Below are 17,128 nucleotides of genomic sequence, written 5' to 3' on the forward strand. Positions count from 1 at the left end.
ATCTCAGGGTTGTGAGATTGAGCCCTGCATCAGTCTCCACTCTGGGTGTGGCGCCTGCTTAAGATTCTTGCTCTCCCTCTCTTTCCCCATCCCCCCAATAGCACATGCTCGCTCCCTCTCTCAAAAAAAAAAAAAAAAAGCAAACAAAAAAACCAAGATAAGAGAACCCAAAAGATGTAAATGTCAAATGCATAGAACTTTAAAAAACTGCACCTCAAGCTTCAGTTACTAAGAAAGTGAGGCTAGAGGTGCCTGGGTGGCTCAGTGGGTTAAAGCCTCTGCCTTCAGCTTGGGTTGTGGTCCCGGGGTCCTGGGATCGATCCCCGAGTCGGGCTCTCTGCTCGGAGGGGAGCCTGCTTCCCCTTCTCTCTCTGCCTCTGCCTGCCTCTCTGCCTACTTGTGATTTCTGTCTGTCAAATAAATAAATAAATAAATAAATAAATACCTTAAAAAAAAAAAGAAAGTGAAGCTAGAGTAAGCCAGTTAATTTGCATTTCCCTGATGTGTATGACATAGAGCATCTTTCTAGGGCTTACTAGCCATTTGTCTATTGTCTTTGGGTAATGTCTGTTCAAATCCTTTGCCCATTGAAAGAATTGGATTATTTGTCCTCTTACTGTTCGAGTTTTAAGAGTTCTTTGTATATTCTGGATATCTAGACCCATACCATATGTTTAAAAAATTGTAGTTTGTTTAAGCTAAAGCCTACTTCCTTTATTCTATTTTATTATTTTTTTAAAGCCTACTTATTTTATTTTATTTTTTTTAAGATTTTATCTATTTATTTGACAGACAGAGATCACAAGTAGGCAGAGAGGCAGGCAGAGAGAGAGAGGGGAAAAGCAGGCTCCCTGCCGAGCAGAGAGCCCGATGCGGGGCTTGATCCCAGGACCCTGAGATCATGACCCGCGCCAAAGGCAGAGGCTTTAACCCGCTGAGCCACCCAGGCACCCTACTTTTTTTATTTTAAAGAAATAAATTCTTTAAAAAATAATTTAAAAATAGGGGCGCCTGGGTGGCTCATTGGGTTTAAGTGTCTGCCTTCGGCTCAGGTCATGATCTTGGAGTCCTGGGATCGAGCCCCGCATCGGGCTCTCTGCTCAGCAGGAAGCCTGCTTCCCCCTCTTTCTCTCTGCCTACCGCTCTGCCTACTTGTGATCTCTCTCTCTCTGTCAAATGAATGGATAAAATATTATTTAAAAAGAAAGATTTTATTTATTTATTTGAGACAGAGAGTGAGAGAGAGAGAGATAAGAGATAGCGAGCATGAGCAGTGGGGATGGGGAGAGGGAGAAACAGGCTCCCCACAGAGCAGGGAGCTCAATGTGGGGTTCAGTCCCAGGAGCCTGTGATCATGACCTAAGCCCAAGGCAGGCACTTAACCTACTGAGCCACCCAGGTGCCCCCAAAAGAGGCAAATCTATAGAGACAGAAAGTACATTAGTGGTTTTCTAAGGGTCTACAGGTGGGAAGAGGGAATGACTACAAATGGGCACAAGATTTTTTTGGAAAAGTGGGAATGTTTAAAATGGAATTTTGGTTGTACAGCTCTGTAAATTTATTTAAAATTACTGAATTGTACACTTAAGGAAAAGAAAAAGAAAATATCTATATGGTTTCAATTAGTTTTAAGACCCCCTAGTATCCAATGGGATTGTTTTCCTTCAATCTTACTTTTTTCTTGTGTATTTTGCTTTTTTTTTTTTAGAAACTAACAACTTTTCTTTTATATGATTCTTTTCTTGTGTCCTGTGTCACAGCTCTCCATCCTGCTGAAGAACCAAGATGATCTTGATAAAGCAATTGACATATTAGACAGAAGCTCAAGCATGAAAAGCCTTAGGATATTGCTGCTGTCCCAGGACAGAAATCATGTAAGTAGCGTCTATGATGGCCTGGCTACTGAAAACAAAACTTGCTCTCCTTCAGGGGTTTACCTGGCTGCCTGGACAGAATTTTGTGCTTCTCAGCTGCTATTAAAGCAAGCACAGGGGCGCCTGGGTGGCTCAGTGGGTTAAAGCCTCTGCCTTCGGCTCAGGTCATGATTCCAGGGTCCTGGGATTGAGCCTCGCATCGGGCTCTCTGCTCCGCGGGGGGCCTGCTTCCTCCTCTCTCTCTGCCTGCCTCTCTGCCTAGTTGTGATTTCTCTCTGTCAAATAAATAAAATATTTAAAAAAAAAAAAAAAAGGCAAGCACACAAGGGCAGGGGGGCCGGGCACATGGGTGGCTCAGTCAGTTGGGCATCTGACTCTTGATTTCAGTTCAGGTCATGATCTTGGGCCGCTGGGACACAGGCTCCATGCTCAGGGTGTCTGCTTGGGATTCTCTCTCTCCCTCTGCACCCCCACTTCTCTCTTTAAAAAAAAAAATTTAAAATTTAAAAAATGAAGCAAGCACTTAAGTGCAGCTCAGCCCACCGTGTTATTGGCTAGGTAGCATTTTGCATGTGATTTCACTGCAAAGTCAAATCTATGTTAAAGTTGTAGCTGAAGGTTACTTGGCTTGTGGCATGGGAAGAAGGAAAACATATATGATAAAAGAGAAAGTTCTTTTTCTCTACTTATGTTATTTCAATTTAATTTGGACCCCAAGAGAGTTTTGATTAGGGTGGAGATGCTGATTAGCAAAGGCTGCCAAGGATTTGACACTATCATGTAAATCTCTCAACAACTCCTCAGCAACCATGCCTGTGTCTTGTGACACATGTAGGAAACAAACTTTTCTTTCTGTTCAATGGAAAAGAGGCCATAGAATGGAGGGCCTCTTGTAGTTTATCAGTTGCTGCCTTACCAAATGGCAGGCAGTCTGCAGGGGCTGGCAGAAGTGGGAAATTATCCGTTATGTAGCTGCTTCTCCTAAAAGGTCTCTGAAGGCCTATATTTCACAAGTGATTGCAGTCTGAGTCTGTTGGTTTTTTTTTGTTTTTGTTTTTGTTTTTTGAGAGAGAACACGAGCGCAAGTGAGGGGCAGAGACAGAGAGAGGGGAGAAGCAGACTCCCCACAGAGCAGGGAGCCCTATGTGGAGCTCAGTCCCAGGACCCTAAGATTATGACCTGAGCTGAAGGCAAACTCTTAACTGACTGAGCCACCAGGTGCCCCAGGATCTATCTTCTAACCACCAATTTCTACACCTGTTTTCTTAAGATACATGTTCCTAAAGGTTTTTGGCACTCTTTCCTCTCCTTATACTTGAAAACAGCCAACTATGGACAGCTGACATTGCTCCATGAGGACAGTGAATGCACCATAGTAGGACAGAGTTTAGATGGAATGGTGCTCATGCTGACCACTTATTTATTTATTTAAAGATTTATTGTCATCATTATTATTATTATTTGAGAGAGAGAAGAGAGAGCACAAGCAGGGGGTAGAAACAGATGGAGAGGGAGAAGCAGACTCCCCACTGAGCAGGGAGCCCAACACCAGGCTCTATCCCAGGACTCTGAGAGCATGAACTGAGCTGAAGGCAGATGGTTAACCAACTGAGCCACCCAGGCACCCCCTGACCTTTTATTTTTAAGGAAACGTATTGGGATCAGGCTGTCCTAATGATGAAAGGGAGGCACAGGAGAATGCAGTTGGGGGCCTTAGAATAAAGAAGACTTTTTCTAATATTACAAAAGTGTCCTTGTGACTGAGGATTGTTCTCCTCTGTCCCAGATGTATCTCTTTTCTGGATATGTTTTGGGAAGTATTCTGAAATAAAATATATACTTTATTATTTTATTTCTCTGTTCAGGTTACTCACTTACTCCTTAGTCTTTCTTTATTGCCTATTGTAGAGGATCTAAATGTAGCCTAGCATCCAGGGTTTATCACCAACTACCCTGCTTTCCAGCTCCCCGGTTTCATCTTTCCACATTCTTCAGCACACTCCCCCATTCTGCAGTTCTTCCTTATCACTCTTTGCCATGGCTGTCCCCTTGTTTTCAGGATCTAGCTTGATTTACCTGCTACAGTGTCGTCATTGTTTTTCACTGAGGCCATCGTGATTATTCCCTGTTCCTTTAGTCATTGGATAAAATGTGCCCACTAGTTTCTAGGTTGCTTGGTAAATGCCCTCTGCTTCACCTCCAGCTGCTAACTGGCAGTCACTTAGTTTCTCTACTGAGTTTCTTCCATTTTTAGCAATCTGTTGCCTCACCTTCTGTTACCACTTACACCTTCACTTCCCTTCTTCTTCCTGTCTTTAAATGTGCAGTTTTTCTTTCCGAATTCCTTTTCTACTGATCCTTCTATGACAACTTCTAATCTTCCCTTTGTATTTACCCCTCCTACCTCACCTGGCCAAGGCCATGTCATAGGCTTCAGTATTATTCTTACCTGAGAACTCCTGGAGTCTGGTCATCACAGAGCCTCCCTTTAGTCTGAAGAGCCCCTGTCTAGCCTTGCTTTCTCCTGCCATTTTAAGATACTTCATCGTCACCTTCAGTAGTTCTTGCTGCCTTAGGCCTGTGCCCTGGACCATTAACTCTTTTTTTTTCTAAGATTTTATTTATTTATTTGACAGAGAGAGAGAGAGATCACAAGTAGGCAGAGAGAGAGGGGGAAGCAGGCTCCCTGCTGAGCAGAGAGCCCAATGCAGGGCTCGATCCCAGAACCCCGAGATCATGACCTGAGCCAAAGATAGAGGCTTAACCCACTGAGCCACCCAGTCGCCCCTGGACCATTAACTCTTAATTTATTCCAATTACAGACTTCTTCTCTAACCATGTTTGTGTTTAACTTCCCACTCGACCTTATAACTTCCTAGACTCAGATTTTCTACTATCTTAAAATAATCTCAAGCTTACATTCTTTTGTCACTTCTATCTGTCCCAGCTACCTTAAACTGATGATGGCATTTTGTTTTGCTATCTTAGATTCTCCCTGACAGAAGTAAACTTTTGATCTTCTCATCCAGATGTTGTCCACTTCCCAAATATCTCATCAATGAGTTTGATGCTATCTTGTCTACTATTTAACTTCAAAATATTAAGGATAATCTAAACAGTAATTCTTTTCAGTCTTATTAAAGTAAGGGGCAAGTGCAGGAAGATAGGACCAAAGTTGTGGAGTGCAATAGCTTCAGTCTGGCCCCTGTTTAAACCTAACACCTTACATGTATAAGTGCTTTTGTCTCTCATTTGACTCTTGCAACTTTTAGAGGTCCATGGCAAGCATATGTACTTGCCAGTCTATACCTGGGGAAACCAAGACTTAGGGTCACTTGCCCACGGTGAAGCAGCCAGTGGTGACAGAGCTGGTCTAGAATCAGATGCTCTGACTTACAGTTCAGTACCTATCAGTTACCCTCCCGGAAAGGGGTCTTAGAGTTCTTGTAACCCTTGGAAGACCTCCCCCAGGTTCCTCCACAGTTTATCAGAAGCAGAATAGAAAGTATAACGTTGCCCATGGGGAGAAGTTGTGAGATGTTGTGTCATTCTCTTTCCCACAGCTCGGGGTAACCAAGCTGGAAGAAGGTCCAAGGGAAGACAGCATTTTCAAGGGATTGGGGTCACTTTTATTTTTTTTTTATTTTTTAGATTTTTATTTATTTATTTGACAGACACAGATCACAGGTAGGCAGAGAAGCAGGCAGAGAGAGAGGAGGAAGCAGGCTCCCCGCAGAGCAGAGAGCCCGATGCGGGGCTCGATCCCAGGACCCTGAGATCATGACCTGAGCCGAAGGCAGAGGCTTAACCCACTGAGCCACCCAGGCGCCCCTGGGGTCACTTTTATATGTGGTCGCCTTTAGTCCAGAAAGGCACCCTAATCTATATATATGCAGTCAAAGTTTAGGAAGCACTGGAGAGTGCAGATAATGAAAACACAGATTTAGTCACCTTCTCTCATTTTGGATGAACCCTTTATTTATTTATTTATTTATTTTTAGAGATTTTATTTATTTATTTGACAGAGATCACAAGCAGGCAGAGAGGCAGGCAGAGAGAGAGGGAAGCAGGCTCTCTGCTGAGCAGAGATCTGATGCGGGGCTCGATCCCAGGACGCTGGGATCGTGACCTGAACCGAAGGCAGAGGCCCCAACCCACTGAGCCACCCAGGAGCCCCTGGATGAGCCCTTTAAATACTGGGGATTATCAGGGTGCTTGGGTGGCTCAGTCATTAAGTGTCTGCCTTCAGCACAGGTCATGATACCAGTATCCTGGGATCGAGCCCCGTATCAGGTTGCCGACTTGGCGGGAAGCCTGCTTCTCCCTCTCCTACTCTCCCTGCTTGTGTTCCCTCTCTCACTGTGTCTGTCTCTGTCAAATAAATAAAATCTTTATTAAAAAATAAATAAAATCTTAAAAAAAAGATATTGGGGGTTATCTTAGGAGAAGAAAATACAAGTGTCATAACTATTGTAGTCTTCTGTGCAAAGTCTCTTGGTGCCACCCTTGAAGCAGAGAGCTGGTGAGATCCAGGGGCCATTTCTCACCTTATGTTCCCATGAACCAAACTAAAGCAAACACACACACACACCTCTTTACCCCCTGCAGAGTTCAATCCACTTACTCATTTTGTCTCATACCACTAAATCTTTTATCAAGATAATCTGTGAGCCCACTCTAGTGACCACTTTTTCTGCTGATCTCCTAGTTTCCAGTCACTGCAGTCTTTATGGATGTGCTTTCCTGGTAATTTCTCATTTCGTTTGTGTCAGCTATACACACTGCTACCTCCAGAGTCCTTTGGTGAGGTTTACACTGAGTAGTCAAATGCCACCTTCTGTTTGCTGTGATTTCAACATTCTGTTGGCCACGCTTTATGCTTGTGGGCTCTCCTTTCACTCCACTACAGTCCCCTTTTGTTTTTCCTAGTCCCTCCTTCCTCTTTCCCGCTTCTTTTTTTTTTTTTTTAAAGATTTTACTTATTTATTTGCCAGAGAGAACAAGAGAGAAAGAGAGAGAGAAAAAACAAGCAGGGGCAGCGGCAGGCAGAGGGAGAAGCGGACTCCCTGCCAAGCAAGGAGCCCGATGCAGGACTTGATCCCAGGACCCAGGGATCATGACCTGAGCTGAAAGCAGAGATGCTTAACCAACTAAACCACCCAAGCATCCTCTCCCTTTTCCATTTCTAAGTTGTGCTCAAAGTTCCCTGAATCCTTGCATGAATCTCATTTTTGTTTACCATGCATTTCTCTTTTATCCCCTTAAATCAGGGTGTTCAGTGCTCGCTTCGGCAGCACATATACTAAAATCAGGGTGTTCAAACTTGACAGAATATTACAAACCCTTGAGATTGAAAAAATACCAGTCTTTGAGTGCCATCCCCAGAGATTCTATTGTAGGTGGTGTGAGGTGTCTGAAGCCCCATAGGCAGCTCTAGTGGGTGGCTAGGGTTGAGACCAATGACCTCATTGAAGTATGAATCTCCTCCTAAGACCTTGTTGCTCAAAGTATGGTCCATGGACCAGCAGCGTCAGGATACCTGGAAACTTGTTAGAAATGCAGATTCTCAGGGCACCTGGGTGGCTCAGTGGGTTAAGCCTCTGACTTCAGCTCAGGTCTTGATCTCAGGATCCTGGGATAGAGCCTCACATTGGGCTCTTTGCTCAGCAGGGAGCCTGCTTCCCCCTCCCCCCTGCCTGCCTACTTGTGATCTGACTACTTGTGATCTCTCTCTGTCAAGTAAATAAATAAAAATCTTAAAAAAAAAAAAAAAAGAAAGAAATGCTGATTCTCAGGGCATCTGGCTGGCATGCTCAGTCAGATAGAGTATGTGACTCTTGGTCTTGGGGTTGTTAACTTCAAGTCCCACATTGGGTGTAGAGATGACCTTAAAAATAATATCTTAGGGGTGCCTGGGTGGCTCAGTTGGTTAAGCGTCTGTCTTCGGCTTTAGCCATGATCCTGGGTTCTTGGGATTGAGCCCTGTGTCAGGCTGCCTACTCAGTGGGGAGTCTGCTTCTCCTTCTCCCTCTGCTGCTCCCCTTGCTTGTACTTTCCCTTGTTCTCTCTCCCAGTCTCTGTCAAATAAATAAATAAAATCTTAAAAAAAAAAAAAAAAGAAATGCAGATTTTTGACCCTATCTCAGACCTACAGAGTCAGAACCTGTGTTTTAACAAGGTCCTAGGTGATTTGTGCACATTAAGGGGTAAGAATTCCTGCTTTGGGGCACCTGGGTGGCTCAGTGGTTTAAGCTTCTGTCTTCGGCTCGGGTTATGATGTCAGGGTCCTGGGTTTGAGGCCCGCATCGGGTCTCTCTGCTCAGCGGGGAGCCTGCTTCCCCTCTCACCTCTCTGCCTGCCTCTCTGCCTAATTGTGATTTCTCGCTCTGTGTCAAATAAATAAATAAATAAAATATTAAAAAAAAAAGAAAAAGAATTCCTGCTTTGAAGCCTCCACTGATTCCCTTCATCTGTTTTCCAACCTGTTCCAATTTCAGCCTTTTCTTCTACAAACCAGTGCTTGTGCTGACTGCAGAACCTACTTTCCTGTCTCAGCTCTTAGAGTTTAAAATTGAGTTTAGAGTGTATGTTCTTCAGTGTGTTTCAAATTCACATTGCTGCGACTTGTGGAATTCTCACTACGTGCAAGGCCCTGTGTGCAAGCAGGTGTCCTCAGGGGGTCATCATGGGGCTCTTCTCTTTCCGACTGCAGGGCTGTGGCCTTTCCTTGCCCTTCACTGGCCTGCTTCCCCAGTGTGTGGCTTTGACTGTTTTTTCCTTTCTGACTCTCAGCAGAAAGCTATTGCACATCGGAGGCTTCAGCAAGAACATTCCACTTCCCCTTGGTTCTGACTTCCCGTTAGAGCAAGACAGTTTGTAAAGACAGCCCTGCATGTGATAAAGTCTGGCGTGGAGAGACCAGAGGAGGCTGCTTGGCAGCTGAATTCACCCCCGAGAGCGGGAAGCCTTTTTCCTGGAGGACAGGATATAGTTTGTTTAGGTTGGACTTTTTTTTTTTCTTTATGTGAGGTAGAAGAACTAGAGAAGCAAGTCGAAACTTCACCTCAAGTTATTTAGCGCTCCTGACCCCCCCATTCCCACTCTCTGTAGTGCTCCTCGTGCTTGTCATCGCACCCCCACATCACTTGCTCACCGCCCACCTTCAGTTTTCCGTTTTCTCATTGTGAGGGCCCCCTGCGTTGCTTTGATTTTTTTTTTCCCCCTAGGGCTCACTTGGTGGTTTCACTAGAACAGTGCAAAAATGAGGGTGCATGTGGTGAGGTTGCTGACCCTATTCTGGGGTCCTTGACCTCTGGCAAAAATGGCTCCTGTGATAGCCTTTCCCAGATGAGCACAAGCCTGAGGTGGTTTCTCATGGAAACCCTGGTGATACTAAGCAGCTGAGATTTTGCTGTGATTTGGGGGGAGTGATTGTGGTTGGGTAGAAGCAGCGCATCAAGCTACTTTTAGATATACATGTTTACCAGCCAGAATTCTGTTGGGCAGGGAGGTCGCGGTCATTCTCTATTCTGACACCACCACCCCCCCAACTCGGCAGGTGAGCTCGCTGCTGAAATAATTTCCTGCTATTTTTTCCCAAGCTCTCTCTCTGGAGATTTTACGAGAGGTATTTACAACTCGCTTTTCTGTTTGACATATTATTATAGGAAAACCTGTTATTCTTCCATGCCTGGGTCATCACCTCTTAAACTGGGGCAGTGGGTCTCAGTGCTCGGATATCACTGAAGCTATAAAACTACAATGAGGAAATAGTGGTTTGCCAAGACAGATTGAGGAGTGAGATTTGGGGGGAGGCTAGATACCTCGCATATTGAAAGTGTGAAGGCAGGGGCGCCCGGGTGGCTCAGTCAGCTAAGCCTCTGCCTTTGGCTCAGGCCATGATCCCAGGGACCTGGGAGGGAGCCCTGCATTGGGTTCTCTGTTCAGCAGGGTGGGGGGGTTGTCTACTTCTCCCTCTCCCTCTGCCCTTCCTCCCTGCTTGTGTTCTCTCTCTCTCTCAAATAGATAAATATTTTTTTTTTAAAGGGGGAAGGCAACTAAGAGCACGAGAAGTCCAGGGCGCCTGGGTGGCTCAGTGGGTTAAAGCCTCTGCCTTTCACTCAGGTCATGATCCCAGGGTCCTGGGATCGAGCCCCGCATCGGGCTCTCTGCTTGGCGGGGAGCCTGCTTCCTCCTCTCTCTCTCTCTCTGCCTGCCTCTCTGGCTACTTGTGATCTCTATCTGTCAAATAAATAAATAAAATCTTTAAAAAAAAAAAAAAAGAGCACGAGAAGTCCTAGGGAAGGGCAAGCAGGCCTTTCTTGGCCTGTCTGCCTAAAGATGGCTCAGCCTTTTTCCTCTTATCTTACAGACCAGTCCCTCTCCCCATTCTGGGGTGTCCAGGCAGGTGCGGATCAAAGCTTCCCAGTCTGCAGGAGATGTCAATACCATCTACCAGCCCCCTGAGCCCAGAAGCAGGCACCTCTCTGTCAGTGAGTATTCCACTGCTTTTTTTCCTTTTCATCTAATTTATCTGCCCATGCTTTTTAAAAATCAAGTATTTATTAATTTTAAAAACCACCATGAAACATTAATAGACTACTACTCTGTGTAAAATAATCCTCTAGACCTTTATTTGGGGGGAAAGGGGTAGAGAAGTGACTGGGATGGTGTCCTGACTCTCAGAGAGCTTACAGTGTAACAATGTGATGGCACGACCAAGTTCCTTTTTAAACATATCTGAAAAAGTGATCTCCTCAAACACCTGCTGAAGACCTCTGGCAATGAATAGTCCACTCTCATTCTTGACCATTGTTTCGTCAAAGAACTGGAGACTTGAGGTTAGGAATAAGGCCCAACTTTGAAATTTGACCGTAGACCTCTTGCTTCTGATTCCCGAGGAGTCCTTATGCTTTGGCGAAGATGTTGACCAATGAAACTCTTGGAGAATTAAACCAGGTTGCCTGGGAAGGATGGGAGACTGTTGACATAGTATATAGGATTGGCTAACTAGGAAGAAAACTATGTAGCTGCCCCCAGGCCTCCCCAGGAAAGAAATCCAAGTCAGGCCTGTGCATTATACCGGAGAACCTAGTATTGCTCTGGATCCCATTTTCCAGAGTCTGAGGAGAAAGCCCATGTCCCGAATTGTGGAGTTTGTATCAAGAGGCAAACCTGGCCTTATCAAACATTTGTGTTGAACCTACTGCCCTAATGTTGCGACCCCCGCTGCTGCTAGGAAGACAAGTTCTGTCCATACAGGTAGAGTTGCATCAAACGGAACTGCTCTCTGAAGATCTTGAGCTGAGCTTGGGGATTTCTGAACATCACACTGAGCCTGTCTGTGAGTGAGAAGCCTCCTGAGAGGGTAGCAGGAAGAATGTGTTACTGAGGCACTGACTTTGCCTTGCTGAGTGATTTTTGGAACTCGAGCAAACATGGTATTAAGTGTTGCCAAGCTGAAGATCCGTATATGAGTTTCATATTTCTCTAACATTGTGGACAATTGGTGGCCATGTTTTCAGTAAGCTGGTAGAGGAGAGAGAGCCAACCCCCCAGCAAGGAGGCCCTATCTGGAACATCTCTGGCTCTGGAATCCAGGTGCCCTGAAGCCTAGGAAACTCTGCCAGCTTGGCCTCTGTTCCAGAGCCCTCAGAGAGATTGAGGGGCTGGAGGAAGGCAGCATTGTTCCTTTGTACAGTAAACAGTGAGGATTGACATGGGGCCGTGATTGGGCCTGCTCCTGAGCAAGAGCCTGTGATTTGTGTGTAGAGGCAAGAGCCAAATGCTGGGCCATTGTTGTGAGGAGCCATATATGGAATTTCCTTGTCTGAGAATGCTGAGGAATAGGATTTCTATGAAGTAGCTCCTGTGTATCTAGAGAATGGCCAATGTAGCCTCCTAGCAAACGTAGATCCAGGGTTCCGTCGTTCAGTAAGCAGCGTGTACCAGCCATTGAGCTAGGGTAAGGGCTACAGTGGAGGCATGTACGATGGGGGCTACAGGGTGGGGTGGGAGGAGGCATAACCAACTCAGCCCAGGACTTTGGAGAAGCGCTTCCACAGAAGAGGAAACATCAGGGGCGCCTGGGTGGCTCAGATGGTTAAGTGTCTGCCTTCGGCTCAGGTCATGATCTCCAGGTCCTGGGATCGAGCCCCAGGTTGAGTGGAGGGTCTGCTTTTCCCTCTCCCTCTGCCTCTCCCCCTGCTTGTGCTCTAGTTCTCCATCTCTGTCTCTGTCTCAGATGAATAAATAAAATCTTTAAAAAAAAAAAAAAGAGGAAACATCAGAGCTGCCACACGAAGGAAAGATTTACTGAGCATAGAGATATTCCTGGCACAGGACGGGACACCTGCCAGACACTATCACAAAAGAAGGTGGTGGGTTGGGAGAACCACGACTGGCATGGAGTATGGTGGATGTGAGGGAAGAAGTGGGCGGAACCTGCCAGCCTTTCCATAGAGCCGAGAAATGGCCTAGGTTCGTTCTTTCTTTCTTTTTTTTTTTTTTTAAAGATTTTATTTATTTATTTGACAGAGATCACAAGTAGGGAGAGAGGCAGGCAGAGAGAGAGAGAGAGGAGGAAGCAGGCTCCTTGCCAAGCAGAGAGCCCGATGCAGGGCTCGATCCCAGGACCCTGGGATCACGACCTGAGCGAAAGGCAGAGGCTTTAACCCACTGAGCCACCCAGGTGCCCCGGCCTAGGTTATTTCTAACTGGAATGACTAGGGACAGGCATTCTGTGGAGGAGCTATTTGAACTGGATCTTTAGAGACGGTAGGGGATTTCAGTAGATAAGGATGAAGGAGGAGAGCTTTTCAGCTGTCTGTGGAGATCTCACTTGGCCTTCAGCCTGGCTGATCAATTTAGAGGAGAATAAAGAAGTTGAGAAAGGATCCCTGGGCCACCCCTAAGGAGCCTGGACTGCCCTTGGGCTTGTTTGGTAGGCAGTGGGAAGCCATTGACCAAAGGACCAAATATTGGTCCCCTATGCCTGTCTCTGTTACAGTGCTCATCATATTATCTTACTCTTTTTTTCTCTCCCTCTCAAACTCCATTTTTGTTTATACATTTATTCACTTAGAATTTAATTGGCCAAGTATAAGCTGTGTGCAGGAAACATGGGAAGCAAAACAGATCTGGCTCCTGCCCCTGTGGCTCTTATGGCTGCACGGGAAGACAGACGCTTGTCATGATGAGACTGTCGTGTAGTGTATAGTGTGACTGAAAGGAGTATGGTGCCATGAGGATGCATCCTAATTTTGGGGCCAGGAAAGCCTTAGCCTATGATTTGGAGTGTGAATGATGCAAAGGGGAAGCAGGGAAGAGAGTTCCAGGCAGGGAGAGCTACACGTGAGGAGGCCCCAAGAACAGTGGGGCAGAGGAATGCACTGAGGCTGGGGAGGGAGGCAGAGGCTTGTGGTCCATGGTGGAAGATTTTAGTCCTTAATGTTGAAAGCAATAAAAATCCACTCTCTGTTTTTTAAAGTGAACAGGAATAGGTGGTATGTATGACATACTCGGATTTGTGTCTTGAAATGATTACTCTAGATACAGTGTGGAGAACAGATTGCAGGGGAGCCAGAACAGACCAAAGGGGAAACCACGTTAAGCTATGCAGTTTGGTCCAGGTGAAGAAGACAGAAGTTTGGATTAGGCGAGTGACAGTAGTGGAGAGAGGAAGGCACAGATGGACTTGAGACATTGAGAAGGCAAAACCAACAGAACATGGTGTTGCTTGGTTCTCAAAGTGTGGTCTGGGAACTTGAGGTGGGGGTGGTTCCTGAGATCATTTCAGGAAGTCTATGATTTGCCTTTTTACTCCATTCTCTCATGAGTATGAGTGGAGTTTTCCATAGGTCACCCGACTGAGATGATGTCATTGTTCTGATGGCTAATGGAATGTGTGCTTGTGTATTAGTGTGTTTTCAAAATGTTTGAGCTTTAATTTCTAGTATAGTGAATATCAGTTGATATAACCCACTTAATAAAAGCTCTTCAATGTTCTTGATTTTTAAAAATTTTTTAATTAGTTAATTAATTTGACAGAGAGAGAGATTACAAGTAGGCAGAGAGAGAGGGGGAAGCAGGCTCTCCACTGAGCAGAGAGCCTGATGTGGGGCTCGATCCCAGGATCCTGAGATCAGGACCTGAGCCAAAGGCAGAGGCTTAACCCACTGAGCCACCCAGGCGCCCCTGTTCTTGATTTTTAACGTGTAAAAGGGTTCTAAGAGGTTTAAGAACCACTGTGGTATTGGATTGACCTTACGAATGTTGAAAGAGCAGGAGGCTAAGTTACTGGTTTATGGATCTGGATAAATGGCCCTGCCTTTCACTAAGACAATAACGAGAGATGAGAGCCTGGTTTCCCGTGCTGAGAAGAGGCAGACCTGATGTTTTAGACAGGTTGAATTGGAAGTAGCTTTGAGACAGCTAAGAGGAGCTATCAAATGAACAGGTAGATATACAGGCCTCTACCTCAAAGGAGAGGAAATCAGGATGAGAAAAAAAAAATTAGAAATTGTCCAGGTGAAGCCACAGGTCCAGATGAGAGGCCCTAGACAAAGACTGCAGAGTAAGAAGAAGCCGAGAGCTGAGCCTCAGGAACCCAGACACTTAGTGGCCAATTAGAGGAGGATGAACCTGCAAAGGACACAGGATAGGAGTGAACAGAGAAACAGGAGAGGGTGGGAGGAGGCCTTACAGGGTACCAGCCAGGCTGGAAAGGGTAGGAGACACAACTTGTTGTTTTCATCCACAGTTGTCTTAGCACTTGCTGTGCTGGACAGTGTAAGGCCTTCTGGAAGTAGAAGAAAACAGGAAGAGGGGAGAGTCAGTTTTTTAAGTATCAGGCATGAGAAGTCCTTGCTGTAGAAACGGGGTCAAAAGAGAAGCCTTAACGATTCAACCCCCAAGCAGCAGGAGCAAGGGAGCTTTGCCTTCCTTCCTCCCCCAACGTGAAGGAATCTGTGAGTATTTAGTGAGAAATGGCAACACGAGGGTCATTCAGCCCCCATGGCACTATTTTCAGTGATGGGAAAGTGCAAGGTAGCCCAATCCGTGCTAATTCTTTGAACTTCTTCCTTATATTGAATTGAAAATCTGCCTTCCCTCACTTTACCCAGTGACTCTGGTACTGCTCTCTTGAGCAACACAGATACAAAGATAACATCTTTCATATGACAGGTTCTAACTGTTCGAAACCAGCTATCATATTTGTGTTTTTGTTTGCCCCATCATAATATACATACTTCGAATTTAATTTTTTTTCAAACCAATTAGTCTATTAAACTAGTTCATGCTGAAAGACAAAAACAAGCAACAAACAAAAACAATAACAACTAGGTAATGAGTTAACCCAAAAGACCCCTGTGAGGAGATCTTCAGACCAAGGCAGGTGGAATTTCCCTAGGTGACAGTGCCCTTCCTTATATCTCTGCCCGTAGAAATTCTGCCTACCTTTGAAGCTGAGCTCAAGCACGTTTTTTTCCATAATATGTTGAGTGGTACCCTTAAGCCATGCAACCAAGCCTCAAATGCAGGACTTGTCCCTGCCACATTCTGACTTCCACTGGGTCTAATGCATCTCCTTAAGTAACTTTGTCTCTGGTCCTACTCCATCTTGCTCCTTGTCATGCCACCGCAGTCCCACAGTGAAGCAAGCCAGATTGCAGCCCCTAAAAAACGGGCAGCGGGGGAGTGGAGGCCATCAGTTCTTTCAAGGAGTTTGGCTGTGAAAGAGAAACAGAGGTCAGTTAGTGGCTTACAAGAGAGGCAAGAAGGAAGGTCAAGGCTATAAACTAGAGATCTGAGCATGCTTACGAAGAAGGGAGGCTCAGAGTCAGTTGAAGAGGGGAATGACGCCGGTGCCAAGGGGACATGGGGAAGGTGACTCCTGCTGCAGGTGACATGGGGAGTGCAGGTAGAGGGTGCCTGATGCCTTGGTAACGGGGAGGGGAGGAGGAGGAAAAAATTCAGGCAGAGGAGGAGAGAGTGTTGAAAAGATGAGGTGACTTGCAGGAAGCCCCTGGCAGCAACTGGTTACAGAGTTGTGCACAGCGCAGACCTCCTGCCCTGGTGCAGTTCGAAGGGCGGAGCCCCCCAATCACACAGGTCAGCTTCTTTCACCTCCACCGCGTTTTCCTCCTTGCCTTAAACTCTTCTGTGATGCCGGATGAGACCAGAAACTGTTTAGTAGTGGTGGCAACTTCAAAATCAGATGGGAATTTTGGAAGTTGAAACATGCAGGATGTTCTCAGGGTCTTGTGGGATGAAATGTTGAGAAGCTCTGTTCTGCGCAGCCTGGTCCAGTGGGAGCACACTGAAAAATACTGGTCAAGATTTCCCAGAGTTGATTCCTCCCCGAGTCTCATCTGCCCAGCAAGAAACAGCAGGATTTCGAGAAAATAATTGATGGCCAAAACAGCTATCTCTTTGTACTTGCAATGACCTGCACATTAACACTGACCCCAAACCCTAAAACTCCCTGCGGAGGGAACTTCCTGACTGCATCAGCTTCCTGACCGGAGTCTCCTATGGAAGGGCTAGAATCGGAGAGCCAGTCTTTCGGCTTTTGGTGAGAGTTTTGCTCCGACTTTGCACTATGAGTTAAGGAGCCAGTGAGGGCTGGCATGCCCCGGGAGAACTACAGCCGGTCAGCAGCTTCAAGCCCTGGCTTTCTCCTTGTGTGTAGAACACCTTGGTGCAGAGCTGTGGGCTGCTCTGCACACAGGACGACGACTCTGCTTTGTTGCTTCAGCTGCTGCTGATGGGGCCCCCTTGACACAAACAGCCTCATGAGAACAGAGGAAGAGCCGTCTGGAATGCCAGGGAAGGGCATCCCAGAGAGCTCGCCATCCCCACCAACACCTGCCTTCCAGGGCCTAGGATGAGTTGTCTTGCATAGTACTGTGGTTTGTACTATCTGTTTCACTGCTGTCTTTGTTAATATGTCACAGCATGTCTTTGTTAATAATGGGCGCATCGGTGAGTCTAGCAGCCCAGCATCCTGACCCGTTAAGGTCCCTGTCTCATTTCTTCTTGACGGCTGTTGTGTGTCTCATTAGCCCAATTTCTGAATTGAAGATAAAAACAAAACTGAAAATGCTCTGGAGCAGTTCTGCCAACTCCTGGTTTTTCCATTTGCTTCCTCTGATAGCCATTGGTTTGGGGAGACTTCCCTTTCCTGCCCCAAGCTGTGGGCCTGTGCACAATAGCCCCTGGCCCACTGCCCATCAGATAGCAAGGCTGGCTCT

At 46.1% G+C, this 17,128-nt stretch overlaps 1 protein-coding gene across 2 annotated transcripts in view; it reads left to right on the forward strand.

Moving 5' to 3' along the window:
- MAP3K3 (mitogen-activated protein kinase kinase kinase 3) overlaps nucleotides 1-17,128 on the forward strand; it is a 61,353-nt gene that overhangs the window by 30,445 nt on the left and 13,780 nt on the right. For both annotated transcript variants that reach the window (XM_045985938.1, XM_045985939.1), the window contains 2 exons: nucleotides 1,761-1,874; nucleotides 10,246-10,366. In XM_045985938.1, coding sequence (XP_045841894.1) covers nucleotides 1,761-1,874; nucleotides 10,246-10,366 — 235 coding nt within the window. The remainder of the gene's footprint in view (nucleotides 1-1,760; nucleotides 1,875-10,245; nucleotides 10,367-17,128) is intronic.

The sequence above is a fragment of the Meles meles genome, chromosome 18 (assembly GCF_922984935.1).
Source record: "Meles meles chromosome 18, mMelMel3.1 paternal haplotype, whole genome shotgun sequence".
NCBI lineage: Eukaryota > Metazoa > Chordata > Mammalia > Carnivora > Mustelidae > Meles > Meles meles.